Source organism: Scyliorhinus canicula, chromosome 5 (genome assembly GCF_902713615.1).
Source record: "Scyliorhinus canicula chromosome 5, sScyCan1.1, whole genome shotgun sequence".
NCBI classification, from domain to species: Eukaryota; Metazoa; Chordata; class Chondrichthyes; order Carcharhiniformes; family Scyliorhinidae; genus Scyliorhinus; species Scyliorhinus canicula.
In genome coordinates this window covers 9,956,322-9,979,890 of record NC_052150.1, presented here as the reverse complement: position 1 = coordinate 9,979,890, position 23,569 = coordinate 9,956,322, and the positions used below count along the sequence as shown (strand labels likewise).

At 47.3% G+C, this 23,569-nt stretch overlaps 1 protein-coding gene across 3 annotated transcripts in view; it reads right to left on the bottom strand.

The window, feature by feature from the left end:
- The window catches only part of nek11 (NIMA-related kinase 11), a 336,506-nt gene that overhangs the window by 223,928 nt on the left and 89,009 nt on the right, over positions 1–23,569 (bottom strand). For all 3 annotated transcript variants that reach the window (XM_038796561.1, XM_038796563.1, XM_038796564.1), the window contains one exon: positions 16,147–16,312. In XM_038796561.1, the coding sequence (XP_038652489.1) occupies positions 16,147–16,312 (166 nt within the window). The remainder of the gene's footprint in view (positions 1–16,146; positions 16,313–23,569) is intronic.

Sequence of the window (23,569 nt, the reverse complement as noted above, 5' to 3'; positions counted from 1 at the left end):
CACGAGAGCAAGCCAAGAGCAACGCCAGGCATACATAAAAATGAGATGTCAACCTGGTGAAGCTACAACACAGGACTACTTGTGTGCTTAATAGCATAAGCAGCAAGTAATAGACAGATAAGCAATGTCACAACCAGATCTAAGCTCTATAGTCTTCTACATTCAGTAATGAATGGCGGTGGACAATTAAACAACTCACTGGAGGGGAGGAGGAGGCTCCACCAATTTGCCCATCCTCAACTGTGGAGGAGCCCAGCACATCTGTCCAAAAGACAAGGCTGAGGCATTCGCAACCAACAATCTTCAGCCAGAAGTGCCGAATGAATGATCCATCTCGGTCTCCTCCAGAGGTCCCCAGCATCACAGATGTCAGTCTTCAGCCAATACAATTCACTCCACGTGACATCAAGGGCTGAAGGCATTGGGTACTGCAAAGGCTATGGCCCTGATAATATCCCAGCAATAGTACTGACTTGTGAAGACTTGCACCCCAGAACCTGCCGTGCCCCTAGCCAAGCTATTCCAGGACAGCTACAAAACTGGCATCTACCTGGTCATGTGGAAAATTGCTCGGGTGCGTCCTGTGCACAAAAAGCAGGGCAGATCCACCCTCAGCAATTACAGACGCATCAGTCTACTCTTGTTCACCAGTAAAGTGATGGAAGGGGTCATCAACAGTGCTATTAAGCACCTGTATTACGGGTCTTGAATTTCCCACGGGATCCCGCCATGGCGGAGGGGGAAACCCACCGGAGGCCGGTGTGAAACTAATTTGCATCCTGCTGATGCGATGCAGATGAAGACCTGACCGGAATCTTCCCCCTACATCCAATTCTCCACAACACCAGTGGGAAAATACACCGGCCATATCTTGTCTGGAACAACATGGTTTGCAGAAATTGAGACTTTCCTGAAATATGCCTGTGTCTGTCAGCAGCCCTGGAACACTACAGCAGTAGTGTTCCATCTTTCAGGTGGAGCTCCCAGTTTTAGTGTCTTTGCGAAGGTCCATCCTTCAGCCTCAAGAGTGTTCCTGGAGATCCATCTTCGTTTTCAGGGGCTCCATCTTCTTTTTTCAGCAGAGGGTTCAGTGATGTTGGGAGCCTTTTAAATACGGCACCCAGGTATGATGGTGGCACTGGCTTCATCATCTTGCCCCGCCATGGAATGTAGTGCTAAACCCCCGGTGCATAATGAATGAGGGCGGAGTTGGAAGATATTGTGTGATTTCCCATCAGGCTTTGCAGCAGAAACCCTTCCCATCACCCTCCCCTTCCCCGTACCATGGGATTTATCCCAGAATTCCACCCAATAACTGGGAGTAAGTGCCCTGTCAACTAAGTTAACCATGCTGCTGCGTCCATTTTTGAAGGCCTTTCAGTGTAGCCCCCTATCTGCCGCTGTATTATCTACTCCAATATTTCTTATTTTTTGCCTTTATCCAGATTGAACGCAATTTGCCATTTATTAGCTAATTCCCTTAATTCATCCTTCTCATCATTAAATCTTAGAATGGTAACCAATCCTCGGGAACAGAAGGCGTGTTCTTGTGTTGTGATGGAGAAACTTGTTTCTGGAGTATTCTCTGCTTAAAGTAAGTCGCTGCCCAATTTAAGGCCTGTAGTCTGAAGAGGCATATAATATTATGTAAAAATAGGAGACATTACTTTACCCCTTGTAGCCACAGAATATTGTTCATTAATATTACATTAGAAGGCAATTTAGCTCTGCTGGTGGAATTGCAAAGATTCACGTAATTACAATTTTAAAAAAATAACCCTTTCGCTCGAGCGCATTAAGCACAGATGATTTATTCTTACGCATCCAGGATTTCAAATTGGCACGGTAGCACAGTGGTCAGCACTGTTGCTTCACAGCGCCAGGGTCCCAGGTTCGATTCTCGGCTTGGGTCACTGTCTGTGCGGAGTCTGAACGTTCTCCCCGTGTCTGCGTGGGTTTCCTCCGGGTGCTCCAGTTTCCTTCCACAAGTCCCAAAAGACATGCTTGTTGGGTGAATTGGACATTGTGAATTCTCCCTCCGTGTACCCAAACAGGTGCCAGAATGGTGACTAGGGGCTTTTCACAGTAACTTCATTGCCTACTTGTGACAATAAAGGTTACTATTATTAAATCCAATATCACAGACTTAAGTCTCACGGATACTCGCCGTTACTTTGGATTGTTCAAGACAGAAGGACAACTATTACATTACCTTCATTATAGAACGGCTATTTTTAGACCTCCAAGTTGTAGATTCACGCTGCGCACCGATAGCAAGGACTGTCACATGTCTTCATGACTAAGGGTTACAAATAGCAACCACCCAGCGTATTCACAGCAGAAATATATTTCAAAGTGCTGTATGATTGACAATATTATGCCAAAGAGTCGCAGCAGATGCTGAACAGTTCAAATGCCAGCAATCTGTATTCCTTATTAGTGTTTCACTTGCCGGAATGAGGCATTTCCCAATTGAGCAGTATTTGCACCAAAATGGCCAAATAAGGGGATCTTATTCTATGAGAGGAACCTCAAAATGATAGAGAGCAAACAGGGCATTCCTGACTCTGCACGTTCCACCTGGAAATAAATCAACCGTCCCTTCACTTTCGCTGGGTCAAAATCCTGGAGCTCCCTCCCTAACACTTCGATGGGACTTCGATGTTGTGGCCATTTCAGAGACATGGATAGAGCAGGGACAGGAATGGTTGTTGCAGGTTCCGGGGTTTAGGTGTTTTAGTAAGCTCAGAGAAGGGGGCAAAAGAGGGGGAGGTGTGGCGCTGCTAGTCAAGGACAGTATTACGGTGGCGGAAAGGGTGCTAGATGGGGACTCTTCTTCTGAGGTAGTATGGGCTGAGGTTAGAAACAGGAAAGGAGAGGTCACCCTGTTGGGAGTTTTCTATAGGCCACCTAATAGTTCTAGGGATGTAGAGGAAAGGATGGCAAAGATGATTCTGGAAAAGAGCGAAAGTAACAGGGTAGTTGTTATGGGAGACTTTAACTTTCCAAATATTGACTGGAAAAGATATAGTTCGAGGACATTAGATGGGTCATTCTTTGTACAATGTGTGCAGGAGGGTTTCCTGACACAATATGTTGACAGGCCAACAAGAGGCGAGGCCACATTGGATTTGGTTTTGGGTAATGAACCAGGCCAGGTGTTAGATCTGGAGGTAGGTGAGCACTTTGGAAACAGTGACCACAATTCGGTGACCTTTACTTTAGTGATGGAAAGGGATAAGTATACCCCGCAGGGCAAGAGTTATAGCTGGGGGAAGGGCAATTATGATGCCATTAGGCATGACTTAGGATGTGTTGGTTGGAGAAGTAGGCTGCAAGGGTTGGGCACACTGGATATGTGGAGCTTGTTCAAGGAACAGCTATTGCATGTTCTTGATAAGTACGTACCAGTCAGGCAGGGAGGAAGGGGTCGAGCGAGGGAACCGTGGTTTACCAAAGAAGTGGAATCTCTTGTTAAGAGGAAGAAGGAGGCCTATGTGAAGATGAGGCGTGAAGTTTCAGTTGGGACGCTTGATATTTACAAGGAAGCGAGGAAGGATCTAAAGAGAGAGCTGAGACGAGCAAGGAGGGGACATGAGAAGTCTTTGGCAGGTAGGATCAAGGAAAACCCAAAAGCTTTCTATAGGTATGTCAGGAATAAAAGAATGACTAGGGTAAGAGTAGGGCCAGTCAAGGACAGTGGTGGGAAGTTGTGTGTGGAGGCTGAGGAGATAAGCGAGATACTAAATGAATACTTTTTGTCAGTATTCACTCAAGAAAAAGATAATATTGTGGAGGAGTATGCTGAGACCCAGGCTATTAGAATAGATGGCATTGAGGTGCGTAGGGAAGAAGTGTTGGCAATTCTGGACAAGGTGAAAATAGATAAGTCCCCGGGGCCGGATGGGATTTATCCTAGGATTTTCTGGGAAGCCAGGGAAGAGATTGCTGAGCCTTTGGCTTTGATTTTTAGGTCATCATTGGCTACAGGAATAGTGCCAGAGGACTGGAGGATAGCAAATGTGGTCCCTTTGTTCAAGAAGGGGAGTAGAGATAACCCCGGTAACTATAGGCTGGTGAGCCTAACGTCTGTGGTGGGTAAAGTCTTGGAGAGGATTATAAAAGATACGATTTATAATCATCTAGATAAGAATAATATGATTAGGGACAGTCAGCATGGTTTTGTGAAGGGTAGGTCATGCCTCACAAACCTTATCGAGTTCTTTGAGAAGGTGACTGAACAGGTAGACGAGGGTAGAGCAGTTGATGTGGTGTATATGGATTTCAGTAAAGCGTTTGATAAGGTTCCCCACGGTCGTCTATTGCAGAAAATACGGAGGCTGGGGATTGAGGGTGATTTAGAGATGTGGATCAGAAATTGGCTAGTTGAAAGAAGACAGAGAGTGGTAGTTGATGGGAAATGTTCAGAATGGAGTTCAGTTACGAGTGGCGTACCACAAGGATCTGTTCTGGGGCCGTTGCTGTTTGTCATTTTTATAAATGACATAGAGGAGGGCGCAGAAGGATGGGGGAGTAAATTTGCAGACGACACTAAAGTCGGTGGAGTTGTAGACAGTGCGGAAGGATGTTGCAGGTTACAGAGGGACATAGATAAGCTGCAGAGCTGGGCTGAGAGGTGGCAAATGGAGTTTAATGTGGAGAAGTGTGAGGTGATTCACTTTGGAAAGAATAACAGAAATGCGGAATATTTGGCTAACGGTAAAATTCTTGGTAGTGTGGATGAGCAGAGGGATCTCGGTGTCCATGTACATAGATCCCTGAAAGTTGCCACCCAGGTTGATAGGGTTGTGAAGAAGGCCTATGGTGTGTTGGCCTTTATTGGTAGAGGGATTGAGTTCCGGAGCCATGAGGTCATGTTGCAGTTGTACAAAACTCTAGTACGGCCGCATTTGGAGTATTGCGTACAGTTCTGGTCGCCTCATTATAGGAAGGACGTGGAAGCTTTGGAACGGGTGCAGAGGAGATTTACCAGGATGTTGCCTGGTATGGAGGGAAAATCTTATGAGGAAAGGCTGATGGACTTGAGGTTGTTTTCGTTAGAGAGAAGAAGGTTAAGAGGTGACTTAATAGAGGCATACAAAATGATCAGAGGGTTAGATAGGGTGGACAGCGAGAGCCTTCTCCCGCGGATGGAGGTGGCTAGCACGAGGGGACATAGCCTTAAATTGAGGGGTAATAGATATAGGACAGAGGTCAGAGGTGGGTTTTTTACGCAAAGAGTGGTGAGGCCGTGGAATGCCCTACCTGCAACAGTAGTGAACACGCCAACATTGAGGGCATTTAAAAGTTTATTGGATAAGCATATGGATGATAAGGGCATAGTGTAGGTTAGATGGCCTTTAGATTTTTTCCATGTCGGTGCAACATCGAGGGCCGAAGGGCCTGTACTGCGCTGTATCGTTCTATGTTCTAACAGCACAGTGGGTGTACCTGCACCGCCTGGACTGCAGCGCTTCAAGAAAGCGACCCACCACCACCTTCTCAAGGGCAGTCCAGGATGGGCAGTAAATGTTTGCCTTGATCAACATTTAAATAATCACATGAGAGATTTGAAAACTGTAAGTGAATGTCACCAATTCACAATGGCGTTAAAGAGTTGGTGTGGGAGGGAGTTTTCAATATTTTAACGTTTTCCGGTGCGGCGCGCCCCCGCCAGCAGGGGAGGTCCTCCGTCCTGGCAGCCGGCCCAAGGGGTTTCCCATTGTGGGTACCCCCACGCCGACAGGAAATCCATGGGTGTGACTGCGCTGCCGGTGAAACGGGGGATACCGCTGATGGAGAACCCAGCCCGTGGTATGAGAGATTCTCTTGTTCTTATGATGCACTCCAACCAACACCATCGCTGTTGAACTAACTTGATTGATAACACCTTTTTCCTGACAGGAACACACGTCTGCAATGCATCTGAAGCCTTATCCCAACCGCCTCTAACATGCTCTATCAGACCTTTAACCCCCAGGTCAGGTGACCCCCATATATGGTAGAGTGTATATCATATAATATCTAATACTGGAGTCCATTCCCACGATCAGCTATTAACACGACAGAGATAGCCAACGATCAACGTACTGCAAGTCCACATGCTCAAGTGGAGGAGTCACTATAACAGGTTGATCAAGGAGCTATTGGAATAAAACACACACTTTATGTTTCTCTCTTCACCCCCCCCCCCCCACCCCCCACACACACCCCACACCCACCCCACTTCTCGTCCTGTCAAGAAAAAACAAAAATTGATAACGCTAAAGAGATTCAACAGCATCTGAGAGAGAAAGTTAACGCTTCAGGTGCCAACCTTTGTCAGAATGGCTGAGCTATCAAATCATTAACCTCCTCCTCCCCGCCCCCCCCCCCCCCCGACCTTCACCCCCCCCCCCCCCCCCCTTTCAAATTCCCCACTAAGTCACAAGGACAGGTTACTCAGATTGTAGATCCTGCAATTCGGAAGGTTGAGGGGTAGTAAGTGGAACAGAGAGAGGAGAGGCAATGAAAAGAAACAATTTCTGCTGGCTGGGGAGACTGGGACTGACAGACGCTGTCCAAAGGTTAGAGCCCAGGAGTGAAATTAGGAAACTCTTCACCGCACAAAGGGTGGTAAAAGTTTGGAACGCTCACCCTCGAACAACAATTGACGCAGGATCGATTATTAATTTTAAAACAGAAATTGATAAGATTTTTGTTAAGCAAGGGTATCAAGCGATATGGGAAAAAGGGGGGGGGGCTGCATGGAGTCAGCCATGATCTCATTGAATGATAGAATGAGGTCGAGGGGCCGAATGGCCTCCTCCAGAACCTATGTTCAGATGCTGAGAGTCCTTTGTACATTTTTTCTTCAACCCTCACAAAAATGCGCTTCCCCATCAGCTACTTTACTGACTGGAATCCTTTTGTGACATTCAGAACTTGTTTCACTCGGGCAGCTTTAGATATTACTGGATTAAATAGGAAACCGCACGTCAAAATATTACAGTCACCTCCACTGACCCCACTTCACGTATTTCTCCCAATTCTATTTTGACGGCATTACCAGACTAGAAACAGTCTTATCTTAATTTATATTTGTGTGTGTGGAGAACGGGAGGGTTAGGCGATGGGGTTATATGTACAATTCCTAGGTTAGTGTAGCTATGACTTAATTGGAATCACACTGGAGTAAGACTGCGCCCTTAAAATATATGTTTTTTTTAATTCAACATTCAAACACAACGAAAGTAGAAACATTTCATTTTTTCCCCCCAGAGTTGCGTCTTCTCTTGTGAATTATAGAAGTTTGAATTAATCATTTGCTTCCATTCTGCACTGGGGTCAGGAAGAGGATTGGTTCCAACACATCAAACAGAATAGTGCTGATAAAGTTGCTACTAAATCCTTTCATTTCACCATTTCTCCTTCACTGAAATATCACCACAAAATGACAAATAATAGACAATTCTTCACAGTAAGTTGCACATGAACATCACAGCCTTTCTCCCGCACTATCAAAGCATTCATTCTCACATACAAGATACCGTTTCATTCATGGAAGGAGATGGTTTCTCTCCATGAAATCTGGATGTCCTCCAATTAGCTGTGTTGAAATAAACCATAAACAGAGTCCCAGAGGTGGAAAGTTTTACAATATAAATCTAGAGCCATGAGAAATGGGGAAAGTACGTTATTCAGAGGGCCATTTAGTCTGGGCTCAAACAGGGATGTATTCTTTGCTGCTGTCAATTGCCATCAGGTCATCTCCAGAGGGTGTCTACTTATATATCAGAACTGACGGAACCCTTGCTTATCTGGATCCAAGACAGAGATGTGCCAACTCTCAGAGAGCTGATCCAAGTTGATGATGCCACACCAGCATTCCATTGAGGAACACCTTCAGAACCAAAGGGACAGACTCCCTCACACCTGTAAAGACTTTGGGTGACCATCAGCATCAGGAAGACATGGTCCAGCCATACCACCATCGATCAGCAGTGACAATGTGACACTGGAGGTTGCTGATCGCTTCACATATCTGGTCTCCACAATCACCAGCAATCTGTCACCTGATGCTGAAATCAACGCACACATCACAAAAGCTGCAGTCATTGTGTGCAAGCTGAGTAAGAGAATGTGGAACAACAGCGAGCGTGGAACAACAGCATCCTGACTGAGAATACCGAACTGTAAGTGTACCAAGACTGTGTGCTCAGTGCAGTCCTCTGCAGTGGTGAGACCTGGATAACATATGCTACATAGGGGGGGAGGATTAACAGTTTCCATCTTCACATACCTTCAGCATTTTTTTTTACAGGGTTCCCAATATAACAAAATGTCGACAGAACTAATGTCAAAGCTGGCGGTGTGGCTCGAGCAGGTTCTAAGGAGGTGCGAGAGAAGAAAACAAATCCCTGGAGAAAGTTTCCTGTTGTGAACATCCCTGTTTGTACAGAGTGGGAACACAATCCCTTTTATACAGAGCAGCCTTGAGAATCCAGCTTTGCACATTCACTGCAGTTTTGTGTGAATGAGCAATAATGCACGATTTCAATGTACGGCCCTGAAGTTCATCTTGTCCTCAAGTGGAAACTTCACTAAAGTAAAATACTTCCAATTCTGAAAGCTCTGCGGAGGAATCACACAGACTCAAAACATTGGGCGGAGTTAACATAGAACATAGAACATAGAAGAGTACAGCACAGAACAGGCCCTTCGGCCCTCGATGTTGTGCCGAGCAATGATCACCCTACTTAAACCCACGTAACCCGTATACCCGTAACCCAACAATCCCCCCATTAACCTTACACTACGGGCAATTTAGCATGGCCAATCCACCTAACCCGCACATCTTTGGACTGTGGGAGGAAACCGGAGCACCCGGAGGAAACCCACGCACACACGGGGAGAACGTGCAGACTCCACACAGACAGTGACCCAGCCGGGAATCGAACCTGGGACCCTGGAGCTGTGAAGCATTGATGCTAACCACCATGCTACCGTGAGGCCCTAAATTCTCCCTAATTCTAATTCTCCGCTCCCACGAAAAATCGGGAAGGCCGTCGTGGAACTCGGCCGAGTTTCACGACGGCCTCGGAGGCCGCTCCTCTCACCTTATTCACCCCCCACCCGCGGGGCTAGGAGCGGCATTCCGTAACTCTCGGCACGCCGAGAATGACGCGGCCGGCGCGCATAGGTGATGTCAGCCACGCATGCGCAGGTTGGCCGGCTCCAAACCGCGCATGCGCGGCTGACGTCACGACGGCTGACGGCTCAAACCCGCGCATGCGCGGTTGCCGTCTTCCCCTCCGCTGCCCTGCAAGACGTGGCGGCTTGATCTTGCGGGGCGGCGGAGGGGAAAGAGTGCGTCCCTTTAAGACGCCGGCCCGACGATCGGTGGGCACCGATCGCGGGCCAGTCCCCTCCCGAGCACGGCCGTTGTGCTCAGTCCCCTCTCCGCCCCCCACAAGCTTCAAACCAGCTTTTGCCGCCAGGTTCACGACGGCAGCGACCAGGTGTGGTTGCCGCCGTTGTGAACCGGTTGCGAACGGCAGGCCGCTCGGCCCATCCGGGTCGGAGAATCGACGGTCGCCGTGAAAAACGGCGACCGACGATTCTTCCGAACGGTGGGGTGGGAGAATCGCGGGGGGCGCCAGGGGGGCGTGTCGTGAGTCACCCGGCCCTCTGCGATTCTCCCACCCGGTGTGGGGAGCGGATAATCGCGCCCATTAACTCTTTCTTCCTCCACAGATGCTTCCTGACCGGCTGAGCATTTCCAGGATTTTTCTGCTTTTAGTTTGGATTTCCAGCATTTGCAGTATTTACGTTATTGCTTCCAGTTCCACCTGGGTTAAAATCCCGTGAAGATCGATATTTTCCTCCCCCAGAAAATAAAATCCCATCAGGATCAATTTCCACCCAAACAGATCAAGAGGAAGACGTTTGTTGTGCCGATGCTGCAGATTGACGTCAATTCCCTGGGGATTGACACACATTGAAACCACTGAAGATGCCCTGTCCCTGGGGAATCGATATAAACCTGCAGCACCAGCAGAGTGGGTTTTCCCCCCTCCTCAAACTCCCACTCACTAAAATCAGACCCTCTTCCATCCCAACCCAGTAAAATCCCAATAGGACTGATTTGCATCCCAACTCCATCCTGGGATCACTGGCAATACGTCCGAGCCCCCCACCCCCAAGAGGCTGATTTGCTGTGAGTTGTGAGCAGGAGGCGGGGGGGGGGGGAATGTTCCAGAACCCACAGCGATTCTCCAGGACCGTCCATGGCTCAGCGCCCAGCTCTGCTCTGTGGGGTTCGCAGGGGTCAGAGACTGAGGAGCCTTCACCTCCGAATTAAAAACAAAAACAGAAACTCGTGCCAAATGCTGCAAAGTTTCCCAGTCGGTGAATCCAGTTTAACGTTTCAGGACACCCGATAGAGAAATCAGCCAGACATTTACCAAAATGCTATTAGGCTTGCTTTCCTCACGCTAGAATATAAGCAGCAGGATTCCTTTTACCAAATTACCTCAGCTGGAAGAAAGCTTTTTAATTTTCCAGGATTTTGGAGGGTTAATGGAATTTTCCCAGCCCAGCAGCAACGTTCCCTTACCTTGAGTCTCGGGGCTCCCAGTGTGTACAAAGCTTTCTCCACTGGCTCAGGTGAATTTTCCAAACTGCTGAAAGTTCAGTTGCCCTTGTAGTGTCACCAGCTCCTCGTTTTACCTCCTCTCCTTGAGGTGGAGGCTCTGGGCCAGCGGGAAAACGAGCAGCGCAGCAACGTGTGTGAGCGCCGGGCGCGTGTGAGTGAGTCACTTTGCGTTTTATCTCGTCACACTGAGAACGTAATCGGGAGACGCTTTTCAATGAACGTTGACTGGCCCAGAGCCTTCGCACCATTCCCGAGCATCGTTTGTTCGCAACGTCGTTTCAAAATCTCCCGGACTACTTTTAATAACCGGCGGGAGATTGACGGCGAATCCGGTAGACTCCCAATCATTCCGAGACATTGGCAGAAAGTCCAATAGTCCCCCAGTCACTGCGGGAGAGTGGGTAATCCTAATATCTTGGCAGGAGAATGTCACCAAGTCAGATGTCCTTGGGCATGCTAATACCATTAGCTTACACTCATTGCTAGGCCAAGGACATCTGCCCTGGCTCGGCCATGTCCATTGGGTGGATAAGGACCATGTATCAAACTGCTTTCTGCACAGTGAACTGGCCTTTGGGTAGTGCCCTTCTGGGTATACATACCTCTGCGACAAGCGAGATATGAAGGTGGAGGACATTGACACCGGCAACTGGGGGAAAGTCGCTGGCAGCCGTGACCTCTGAAGGCTGGCTATTTGGAAGCACATTGGAAGAGGCGAGCAGAAATGAGAAGCTTAGCTGGCCGAGAAGAGGGTTCAGTGAAGAGAGAGGCCATCGAAACGTGTACCTTCCCAGCCCGCTGCCTTTCCCTACAGCGACTGGGGCACATACCACCGTGCCAGAGTGCGGAACCTGAGCCACCGCAAGCGATCCTGAACGCAGTTGACCACCATGGCGCAAACCATCTTCATACGAGACGGAAAACTGCAACGGGTATTTAACCGGAACAGCTGGCCCCAGGAGTTACAGGGTTGGACGGTTACTGAACAAAAGATACAATGCCCACTTCCAAAACAGCCGATGAACTGGGAGTGACTCAGGTCCTTGTGCAGGAATTAAATCAACCTTTGTGACTCTCTGGTTAATAACTGAGAACGTAGGTGTAAATGGCATCTGCCTGAGCGCTAGGAAAGATGGAAATGTATTTCTGTCTCAACAGGGAATAATCTACAACTGTTTCAGCTCATCCAATTCAAACTTCACAGATCCTCATTATGGCCAACTCAGTGAAGTTTATTGATAATAAACCTTGCGGTTTCTGATCAGCGCTACACACATGCTACAAATAAGGCCATAGTCAGAACGTTTTTATCATGGCCATTCCACAGTGGCACAGCAGACTTCCTTGTCGCAAATGAATCCTGACAAATCAACCATGCTGGGTTTATTTTGGGGGGGGGGGGGGTGGAGAAATAGCTTCACCTGACTCTTTGCATCATTCTCACTGGTAAAAGGCAGATCTGGCTCCATTTACAATCTTTCCATTTATTTGCTGTAAAAATTGCCTATCTTTATACAGTAACTGAAAACGACGCGGTCAGCGTGAAAGGCAAAACAATGGAATGAAAAATCTCCCCACTGTGCAGAAATACAATCATTCATTAGGATATAAAGGTAATTGAATTTTGAGCTGTGGGAGGACAGTGTGTAATAGATTTTATTGGGCGCCGAGCGCAAATGATTATTCGCTTGTGTGAATATGAAATTTAATCTGAGAATATATCACACAAGAACTGTGCTCACCCCAGTCCAACGCCGGCATCTCCACATCACAAGAAATGGGAACAGGGGCTGGGCCATACAGCTGCTCGAGCGTGCTCCAGCATTCAACAAGATCATCCCCACCAACTCCATTTTGCTCCACGTTTCTTGATTCACTCAGTGTCCAAACATCTGTTGATCCTATTGGCTATAATCGTGTACAACTAGAGGTGAGGGATCGCTCAAATCCACCAGGACACGCTTGGTGGTTTGAAAACAAATGACCGGATTCTCCGTTTCAGAGACTAAGTGCTGACGCCGGGACTGAATCGCGAAAAACTAGCACGCAGGTACAGCCGATAATAAAGAAAGCGAACGGAATGTTGGCCAACGGAATAGAGTATAAAGATCAGGAAGTGTTGTTGCAACTGTACAAGGCATTGGTGAGACCACTCGTGGAGTATTGTGTCCACTTTTGGTCTCCTTATTTGAGGAAGGCTGTGGTGACATTGGAGGCAGTTCAGAGGAGGTTCACCAGATTGATTCCACAGATATGAGGGGTGTGCCATGTGAAGAGAGATTGAACAGTTTAGGCCTATACTTTAGAGTTTAGAAGAATGAGGGGGGATCAAATTGAGGTATACAAGGTGCTAAAAGGTACGGATAAAGCAGACGTGGAGCGGGTGCTTCCTCTTGTGGGGCATCTAGAACGAGAGGCCATAGTCTTAGGATAAGAGGTAGTAAATTTAAAACGAAGTTGAGGAGAAACTACTTCTCCCAAAGGCTTGCGCACCTGTGGAATTCGCCACCCCACAGTGCAGTCGATGATGGAGCGGTGAGTAAATTTGAGGAGTTAAAACAGGTTTTTAATTGACAATGGGTTGAAGGATTATGGAGAACGGGCAGGATGGTGGAGTTGAGGCCAGGAGGAGATCAGCCCCCGTTCCACACACCTGTACCACCCCCCCCCCCCCACCCAGAGGGTGACCAAAGCCCACCCGCCGGTAGTCTACTCACACCCCACCCTGCCCCACATGCCAACACCCATACCACCTGGCATGGCCTGGTGCCCTGCACACATAGGCCTTGAGCTGCCCATTCCCTGTGCTGCCCACGTCCAACCCTCTCACACCATACATTTCTGTCCCCTCCACCAGGAGAAGGGGGCGCACGACCAGAGGGAAAGGGAGCAGCCTGCAGGGGGCCCGCTGGACATAAGAACATAAGAACTAGGAGCAGGAGTAGGCCATCTGGCCCCTCGAGCCTGCTCCGCCATTCAATGAGATCATGGCTGAACTTAATCTTTAATCCCCTTATTCTTCAAAAAACTATCTATCTGTATCTTAAAAACATTTAATGAAGGAGCCTCAACTGCTTCACTGGGCAAGGAATTCCATAGATTCACAACCCTTTGGGTGAAGAAGTTCCTCCTAAACTCAGTCCTAAATCTACTTCCCCTTATTTTGAGACTATGCCCCTAGTTCTGCTTTCACCCACCAGTGGAAACAACCTGCCCACATCTATTCTATCTATTCCCTTCATAATTTTATATGTTTCTATAAGATCCCCCCTCATCCTTCTAAATTCCAACGAGTACAGTCCCAGTCTACTCAACCTCTCCTCGTAATCCAACCCCTTCAGCTCCTAGTGAATCTCCTCTGCACACCCTCCAGTGCCAGTACGTCCTTTCTCAGGTAAGGAGACCAAAACTGAACACAATACTCCAGGTGTGGCCTCACTAACACCTTATACAATTGCAGCATAACCTCCCTCGTCTTAAACTCCCCCTCTAGCAATGAAGGACAAAATTCCATTTGCCTTCTTAATCACCTGTTGCGCCTGTAAACCAACTTTTTGCGACTCATGCACTAGCACACCCAGGTCTCTCTGCACAGCAGCATGCTTTAATATTTTATCATTTAAATAATAATCCCTTTTGCTGTTATTCCTATCAAAATGGATAACCTCACATTTGTCAACATTGTATTCCATCTGCCAGACCCTAGCCCATTCACTTAACCTATCCAAATCCCTCTGCAGACTTCCAGTATCCTCTGCACTTTTCGCTTTGCCACTCATCTTAGTGTCGTCTGCAAACTTGGACGCATTGCCCTTGGTCCCCAACTCCAAATCATCTATGTAAATTGTGAACAATTGTGGGCCCAACACGGATCCCTGAGGGACACCACTAGCTACTGATTGCCAACCAGAGAAACACCCATTAATCCCCACTCTTTGCTTTCTAATAATTAACCAATCCAAGGCCTCTCCCCTCCGGGGATGTGGTGGGCATTGGCCTGGAGAGCGGGTAGTCGCCAAGGCGGAGGTCAACATTGGGGAACCGAGTGAGCCCCTGCTGAGCTGTGGTGCACCCACACACGTGCAGTGGTACATCAGGTGAAGGTAGGAACTTCCGAGGTGGCGGACGGCCAGAGGGCGACCCCAGCGACTAGCTACCATCCAGACGGGTCTCAGGTCCTGGAAAGGGCGGACTCATCGATACGGGAGATGCAGACACAGAGCCAGGGACTACATGAGATGGTGACAGCAACCATCCGGCGCCTGCAGGTGCAGTTGGAGGAATCCAACCACCACAAGAGGTGGTGCCGACCATGTGTGCCACCCAGGCCAACACTGAACGGGTGGCGTCCGCGGTGGAGGCCCTTGGGGTGATGGTATCGACCATGGATCAAGATGTCCAAAGCCTGGGAAACTCTGTGCGGGTGGTGGCCGAGGCACATGATAGGTCGGCCCTTTAACAGGCAGTTATGTACAGGGCCACCTGGACATTTTAGCGCAGGTAAGTGGGTACGGTCTGGAAATCAGCTGTGAATTGACACTGCGGAAGTCATGGCCCAAAATTAATTTAGTACACTAAGGTGACTTAGATAAAGATGTGGTGTGCTCATTCGAAGGAATCTGAAGATCAGGTCAAAGTCTGTAACTTTTAACAACAGCTTACATTTATATGGCACATTTTTAACACAATAAAGCAATAAGAAAACCAATCAAAGCAATTTGAAACTTTTTTGAGTGACTAAAATCTTGATGGGAGAGGTGAGTTTATTGGAGGATCTTAAAAGAGAAAGGAAAAGTGAAGAGGTTTCGGGAGGGAATTCCAGAGCTTAGAGTCAAGGTAACTGCAAGTGGAGCCGCCAATGGTGGAGGATACAAAATGGTCTTGTGGCGCAGTGTGCCTGAGTCAGAAACTCAAGGTTCAAGTCCCTCTCTAGAACATGATAGCCAAGGCAGGGGCATTCATAACGTGGTCAAACAGGAATCAAATCGTAAATCTTTCCAATGCCTGGGGGTAAAAGTGGGAGAGATTCCTGGTCAGCTATGTTGAGGAACAGATTGGAGCCTCTATCATCACTTTCCGTAACTCTATATGTATGTAAAGTACAGTAAGAAGTCTTACAACACCAGGTTAAAGTCCAACAGGTTTGTTTCAAACACTAGCTTTCGGAGCGCAGCTCCTTCCTCAGGTGAATCCTCAGGTGAATCCTCAGGTGACTTCTTACTGTGCTCACCCCAGTCCAACGCTGGCATCTCCACATCATGTATGTAAAGTATACACAGCAACGATACACAGTCCACATAAGATCAGAGATGGAAATGATGGTCAGGAAATGGAGTTTGTTGCCGAGATTGCATATTAATTTGAAGATTGCAATGGGTAACTAGACAAGGGAGCACATGGAATAGGCCACTTCAAATGCGCCAACAAATTTGTTTTTCTAAATCAAGTCAGCTGCAAATAATTGGCCAGATTAGAATTTATTTCACTCTGCAGTTTCATTAATTACTCACCTCACAGTACTCGGTAATGATGCAGAAACTACATTGCTCCACAAAGCTGTTTGAGAATTTGACAATTGCTGGGTGGTCAAGCTTTGACAATAGCTGTGCCTCCAGATTGGCTTCGACAGTATCACTGGGTCCCAGGTCTCCAACAGATATCTCCTTTAACACTTTCCTACAAACCAGGAATAAAACAAAATAATATGAATTATTATTTTTGCCAAGGAATGCACTGATAGAAAGTGAATGTGGGTAAATCATTCAGAGGCAGCCAGGCGTTTACATCACGTCATTTGGTAGTAAGGAATTTCAGTCTTGCTGAAAAAGAAAGATTTTTTAAAAATTCATTTACGGGATGTGGGCGTCGCTAGCTAGGCCAGCATTTATTGCCCATTCGCAGTTGCCCTTCAGAAGGTGTGGTTGAGTTTCCTTCTTGAACCGCTGCAGTCCCTGTGGTGTAGGTACAGCCACAGTGCTGTTAGGGAGGGAGTGGCAGGATTTTGCCGCAGCGACAGTGAAGGAACAGCCGATAGATTTCCAAGTTCTGGTGATGAGTGACTTGGAGGGGAACCTCCAGGTAGTGGGGTTCCCAGCTATCTGCTGCTCTTGTCCTTCTAGATGTCGAAGCTTTTCATCTGACACTTATCAGGGCACTTTGCAAAAATACCAATATAAGGGGAAAACAACAATTTATACTGTATGAGAAGTGAATGCTGATTGGTTGGCAAGTGGATTCTGATTGGTAGAGGCATTGCCATGGAGAATGCACCAGTTGATGGTGAGTGACCAGGTAACTACCAAGCATTGTTTGAAATCTAAACTCCACCCTGCGCTCAAATTCACCTTTGAAATGAACCAGTCGAATGAACTCTCCTTCTTCGATGCACTAGTTGATAATCTGCCGGGGGTTCTCCAACATGGTCTACCGGACCCTACCGTCACTGCTCAATATACACATTGCAATTCTTCCAGTTCCACACGCTATAAGATTAATCTAATCGGCAACCTTGTAAATAAGGCCTGTGCCATTAACTCTCCGTGCAAGCTTGATACTGAAAATGGAAACAAAGACATCCTGCGGGACAATGGCATCTCTGATCAGATCATTCTGCGCAAACACATCAACAGGCCTAAGGCCATCATTCTCAGCCCTGAAAAGTTTCCAATCTACCTCAGATTACCCTGGAAGGTTACGGTGTCTCAAAACTTTGAGAAACAGGTGAAGGTAGCTGTTTCATGCTGCTATGTAGTTAGCATTGCTGCCTCACAGCTCCAGAGTCCCAGGTTTGATTCCCGGCTGGGTCACTGGCTGTGCGGAGTCTGCACATTCTCCCCGTCTGCGTGGGCTTCCTCCAGGTGCTCCGGTTTCCTCCCACATTCCAAAGATGTGCACGTTCGGGGAATTAACCATGATAGATTGTCCCTAGGTGGGCTTATCAGGATAGGGCGGGGGATTGGGCCTAGGGAAGCTGCTCTTTCATGCAAGCCCAATGGGCCGAATGGATTTATTCTGCGCTGTAGGGATTCTATGATACTATGCAGTAGCAACACGCATGGTATTCTCCTCTAAAAGAATGCTGCCGTCAATCCATAACGATGTTCTGCCTATCACACAAATTGAGTAATGTGTATGAATTTCAGTGCCAGTGTGATGCTCAGTATGTAGGCCGTACATTCCAAAGACTGACGGATTGCATCGAACAGCACATCTCAGCCCCTGTTCACAATGGACAAGATCTTAGCCAACCTGCCCATACTTGCAAAACTCAAAACACAGTTTCTAATTTTTGATATGAGGCTGTGATTGGTCAATATTTGCTAAATAATCAATCCTCAGAGCGCTACGAATTACACTGACAACCAATTTAAGATGGCCAGTCAGGCCGGCAGGGTGGCACAATTGCATGTACTGAAAGCTACACATATTAATGCAGACAAAAATAATAAATACACACATTGCACCTATTTCAACTAAACACAATAAATTACAGCCATTCACTGATTCATTCCTCAATCAGGGTCAGGTTGCCTGCTTTAAATTTCAAACAATGCTTGGCAGTTATCTGTCAGTCAGCATCAACTGTTGGATTCCAAATGACAATACCTCTACGAATGAGTCCACTTGCCTTAATCAACGTTCTCTTCTCAAATGGTATAAATTATTGTTTTTCCTAACGCTGGCATTTTCGAGAGGTGCCCTGCTAAGGGAAAGATGAAAAGCTTCGACATGTCCCTTCTTTCAGCAATACATTTTGTCAAGTGTACTAAATGTAAGTCTTCAATGTGGGTGCCCCCAAAGTCCATTGAGGCCCCTCTCCCCCCACAATGCAAATCATGCCCACACCAGCTCCACCAGACCACCAACAAAGCCTCTCCACAAGAGACCCCCCATAACAGAGCCCCCCACAGCCCCCTCATAACAGAACTGCCCATCAGAGACCCCCCCCCCCCGCATAACAAAACACTCCTGTTAGAAGTCAGAGGGCAGTCCAGACAGAGACAGTGAAAATATCCCTGCTTTCAAACTCACCTGTATCCTACACCTGCTGCCTGAGGCAGAGAGAAGCAACAGCTGTACCTTCCCAGAAAGCAAAATTGACATTTCTAGGATTTAAACCCAGTCAGATCTTTGATCTGCAGGGCTTCATTCAGGTCAATTGGAAATTGCATGCGCTAGGCTGTGATTGACAGCTTCCACTGAGCCAGCTGTCAGAATTGTTTAATTTCATTTCCCTTCACGCTTGAATGAATCTCAAGTACCCTGCTCTGTAACTAACTGCAATGTTTATAAACATCTAGCTATGATTGACAGTTCTTGACCACATCAAAAGTGTAAAGTGTGTTCTGCGGAGAAAAAGAGGAAGTGAGTAGGCGGCACGATGGCGCAGTGGTTAGCACTGTTGCCTCATGGCTCCCAGCACTCGTTCGATTCTGGTCCTGAGTCACCGTCTAAGTGGAGTTTGCATGTTCTCCCTGTGTCTGCGTGGATCTCATCCCCACTACCCAAAGATATGCAGGTAGGTGGATTGGCCACGCTAAATCACTCTGGTTCACTCTGCTTGCTTCTGATGCTAGGTCAGTCACTACCTGAACCTGGGTGCATTTATGCTGCATCTGAGAAGCCAGCTACAATGCAGTTGTTCAAATGCATGCTGGAATATCCCAACATATGCACTGAGCACTACACATTATTCATTTGCAAATTTATATAATGTTTTTTATAAAGCCACTCCAATTAACATGAACAGTACGCACTGGGCTGAAAAATTTATAAAGCTTGTGACACACTTATTAACTTAATTGCTTGTATTATGCTTACTACCAATTTCTTAAGTCTCCAATTCATTTTGTATCCAAAGATGTTGCGGTTTAATGTTCCAAAATGATTCTGATTCAAGTGGATCGGTCATATTGTATTCAGAGCAGGGGCTTGCGAGCAGTTATATTTCCTAAGTTGGACTAAAAGTACAGGAGTAAATAAACAGAGGGTAACCTTTTGAGATGTTCAAAGAAAACGTGCTCCATTAAAAAGCAAAACCTCAGTGAGAAAGATCTATCCATGACTCACTTGTGGAAGTTAAAAAGTGTTCTACTTTTAAAGGCTGTTGCTATGGATTGTGGTCAGCCTGCAGATTGAAGGAAGTTTAGAACCGGTGGATTTGATAAAAGGGCGGGGGTGGGGGGGGGGGGGGGGGGGGGGGGGGGGGGGGGAAACAAAATCTAACGCAAGGTAAAACTTTTCAGAAAAGAAGGTTATGCTGCAAATCATAGTGGAGTTCTCCGAGGAGGCCATGTTGGAGGGCTGGGGAAAGGCTATGAATGTAATCTATATGGACTTTCATAAAACCCTTGACAATTTGCTAACCAGAAGACTATTGGGGAAGATTAACAGATTTGGAATTAGGGGCAAGTCAGCGAATTGTATTTAAAGAACTAGTTATGAGGAGAGAATCAGACAGCAGGAGTTAAGGGGAGTTTCGCAGAATGTTTAAAAGTGGGTTTTGAGGGCAGCACGGTGGCGCAGTGGTTAGCACTGCTGCCTCACAGCGCTGAGGCCCCAGGTTTGATCCCAGCTCTGGGTCACTGTCCGTGTGGAGTTTTCATATTCTCCCCGTGTCTGCACGGGTTTCGCCCCCACAACCTAAAGATGTGCAGGGTAGGTGGATTGGCCGCGCTAAATTGCCCCCAAATTGGATAAAATGAATTGGGTACTCTAAATTTATTTTTAAAAAGTGGGTTTGGGTCGGTTTATTGTTTACTTCAGTGGTTTGGATGTTGGGCTTGAGGGAGAGGTATGCAAACCTGCAGTCAATGTCAAAATAGGCACAATAAATAATTTTAAGGAACAACGGCTGGATACGGGGAGGTGAGGAGGCGATGGCCTAGTGGCTTTATCACTGGACTAGTCAACCAGAAACCCACGGTAATGTTCTGGGGACCTGGGTTCAAATCACACCACCGAATCTGGTGAAATTTGAATTCAAGAAAAGTCTGGAATTAAAAATCTAATAGTGACCATAAAACCATGGTTGATTATCGTAAAAACCCATTATTTTTCATAAATGTCCTTTAGGGAAGGAAATCTGCCGTCCTTACCCGGTCTGGCCTACATGTGACTCCAAACCCACAGCAATGTCGTTGACTCTTACCTCTCTCTTAAGGGGTAGGTAATAAATACCGACACAGCCTGCGAACACCACTTCCATTGAACGAATTTTAAAAAATACTAACAGATGTTTAATCAACCGGCAAATCAAGGGTTACGGGGATAAGGGGGAAAGTGGAGTTGAGGATCATCATCCGATCAGTCATGATGTCATTGAATAGCGGTGCAGACCCAATGGGCCAAGTGGCTACTTCTTATGGTTTTATGGTCCAATGAGATGTGGGCTGGTGAGATGGACGTGTGACAAAGTGAGAAAAGACAAAATCAGGAACTAGCCCATCAGGGGATCAGCGACGACTGTGAGAGCATCAAAGAAAGTAGCCAGGAAGAGACTGAAATGGTTTGTTCACCTGTTGCAGAGGGGGAGGAAGCGTGGTGAGGCGAGCGATGGAGGTGGGGCTGTCAGGAAGGAGGGGAAGAGGAAGGCGATCAGATGGAAAGACTGTGGTGCGAGAGACTTAACGTCAGCGGGATTGGAAGAGGAATGAGTGACAGGAGGAGGCGGAGAAAGGTGGCCAATCAGCATTGTGACGACCCAAAGTGAAATGGGAGAAGGAGGAAGAATAAATGACGCGGAGGACAAAATAAATCTTTGCAGCTGTATTGGTGAAATAGTAGTGGGATGGGCAATCTATTGGCAGATTAAATTCCATGCCACTAAATGTGAAGGAGTATATATATTTTTTTAAAGTAACCATAGGTGGGATTTTACACTCACCTCCCGACTTGTGGGATTTCCCGGTGCAGTCAAAGTGTTGAATTAGCTCAGTGCATTTTTAAGCCTGGCCCTTGTTGCAACGTCGAGTAACATTGATATTTTAAAATTTTTTTTGTAATGGGAGATAGCTGGAGATAGGAAGGAGCAAATGGGCATTTGGGTGCACAAGGCATTAAAAGAAGCACCTCAAGTGGATAAATCCATGAATGACGCTAACGGAATGCTAGTTTGCATGGAAAATGGCAGAGAATGTAACGGTCAATATGTAAGAGGATTTACATACAGGAACAAAGATGTCTTACTGCAGCTGTGCAGGGCCTTGGTGACACAACACCCAGAGTATTGTGTGCAGATTTGGTCTCTTTATCCAAGGAAGGACACATTTGCCATTGGGGGAGTGCAGTGAAGGTCCATCAGACTGAATTCTGTGATGGCAGGATTGCCGTATGGGGAGAGATGGGGTCGACTGGGCCTGTATTCACTGGAAATTAGAAGAACGAGAGGGGATCTAACTGAACCTTTTCAAATGCTGACAGGGTCGGACAGGCTGGAGGTTGTTTCCTCTGGCAAGGTGGGGGAGGGGGTTCTAGAACACGAGGGTGGCAGTCTCAGTCTCAGGATACAGGACAGGATAGGACTGAGGTGAGAAATGCCTTCACTCAGAGGGCGGTGAACCGGAGGCATTCTCTACCACAGGAGGCTGTGGAGGCCGAGTCCCTGAATATAGTGAAGAAGGAAATAGATTTTGTTGACTCTAAAAGATGTCAAGGGGCCTGGGAGAGTGTGAGGGAACGGCATAGAGATAGCGGATCAGTCACAAATTGCGGAGCAGGCTTGAAGGGCCAAATGGCCGACTTCTGCTCCTATTTTCTAAGCTTCCATAATTAACATTTATTAAAATGTCAGACCACAGAATGCTGTGAATTTTTGAGCTCCAATTATTGGAAGGATATTCAGGCAGGAGAGAGGATTGACGACAATATTAAGGCAAAATACTGCACATGCTGGAAATCTGAAACAAGAAACCAATTGTTGGAAAAATTCGATAGTCGACCGGGATTTGCTAACCTTGTTTCTCTCTCCCCACGGATGTTTCTCGATCTGCCAAGTATTTCCAGCTTTCTCTATTTTTCTCCCACCACAACACTGCCTGAAGAGGAGTCATACGGACTTGAAAGATTAACTCCGTTTCTCTGTCCTGCGATGCTGCCTGACTTGCTGAGCCCTTCTCAGCATTTCCTGCTTTTATTACTTAAAAATCTGGGACTGTTTTCATCAAAACAGAGAAGACTATGGGGTGATTTAACAGGGTAGGGTTTTTTGTTAAATTAAGTGAGTATAAGACAAAGTTGATGGCAGCAATGCAGGGATCTGGAACAAGGAGATGCTGATACAGGGTTAAACACAAGGGGCGGGATTCCCTGTTAGCCGACGCCGAAATCGGGAAATGCGATTGGGTGGAGAATCGGTTCAGACGCCGAAATCGTGGTAGGCGTCGATTTGACGCCAAATCGCAATTCCTTGATCACGGTGTCAATGCATTCCGGAACACACGTACAGTAGACACTGTTTTAAATCATTAGCGAGCCTGACCCGGGATTCTCTGGGGTCTCCGCGAATCTCTGCCTTCGATGGGCCGAATTCTCGATGGCGCGGTTCACTTATGCTTTTAAAAATCGTGAAACCGCGTGGCGGCTGTGGGAGAGCGAGGGGGTGTGGAAGGTGTCCAACACCGCCTTAGTTTGCCTACAGTTGTGCTGCTGGCCAGGAGGTGGGCTGTGGGGTTGGGGTGGACGGGCATGGAACACCATTTCCACAACCGGCAAGGCAGCCATGCAGCTACGCACACTGCTAGTGCCACGGGTTGCATAGGTGTTCCCCAGCGCATCCCCTGGGTGCCCTCTGGCTCCAGACAACCCATCAGCAGTGTGGCCGCACTCCAGCACAACCAGTGCCACCTTGTTGGCTGTGATGAGTGTGTTTGGGGAGTGTAATGTGTGCGTGCGGCTGCAGCTTGTCAACCTCCCGAGTGTCAGTCACAGACCCAG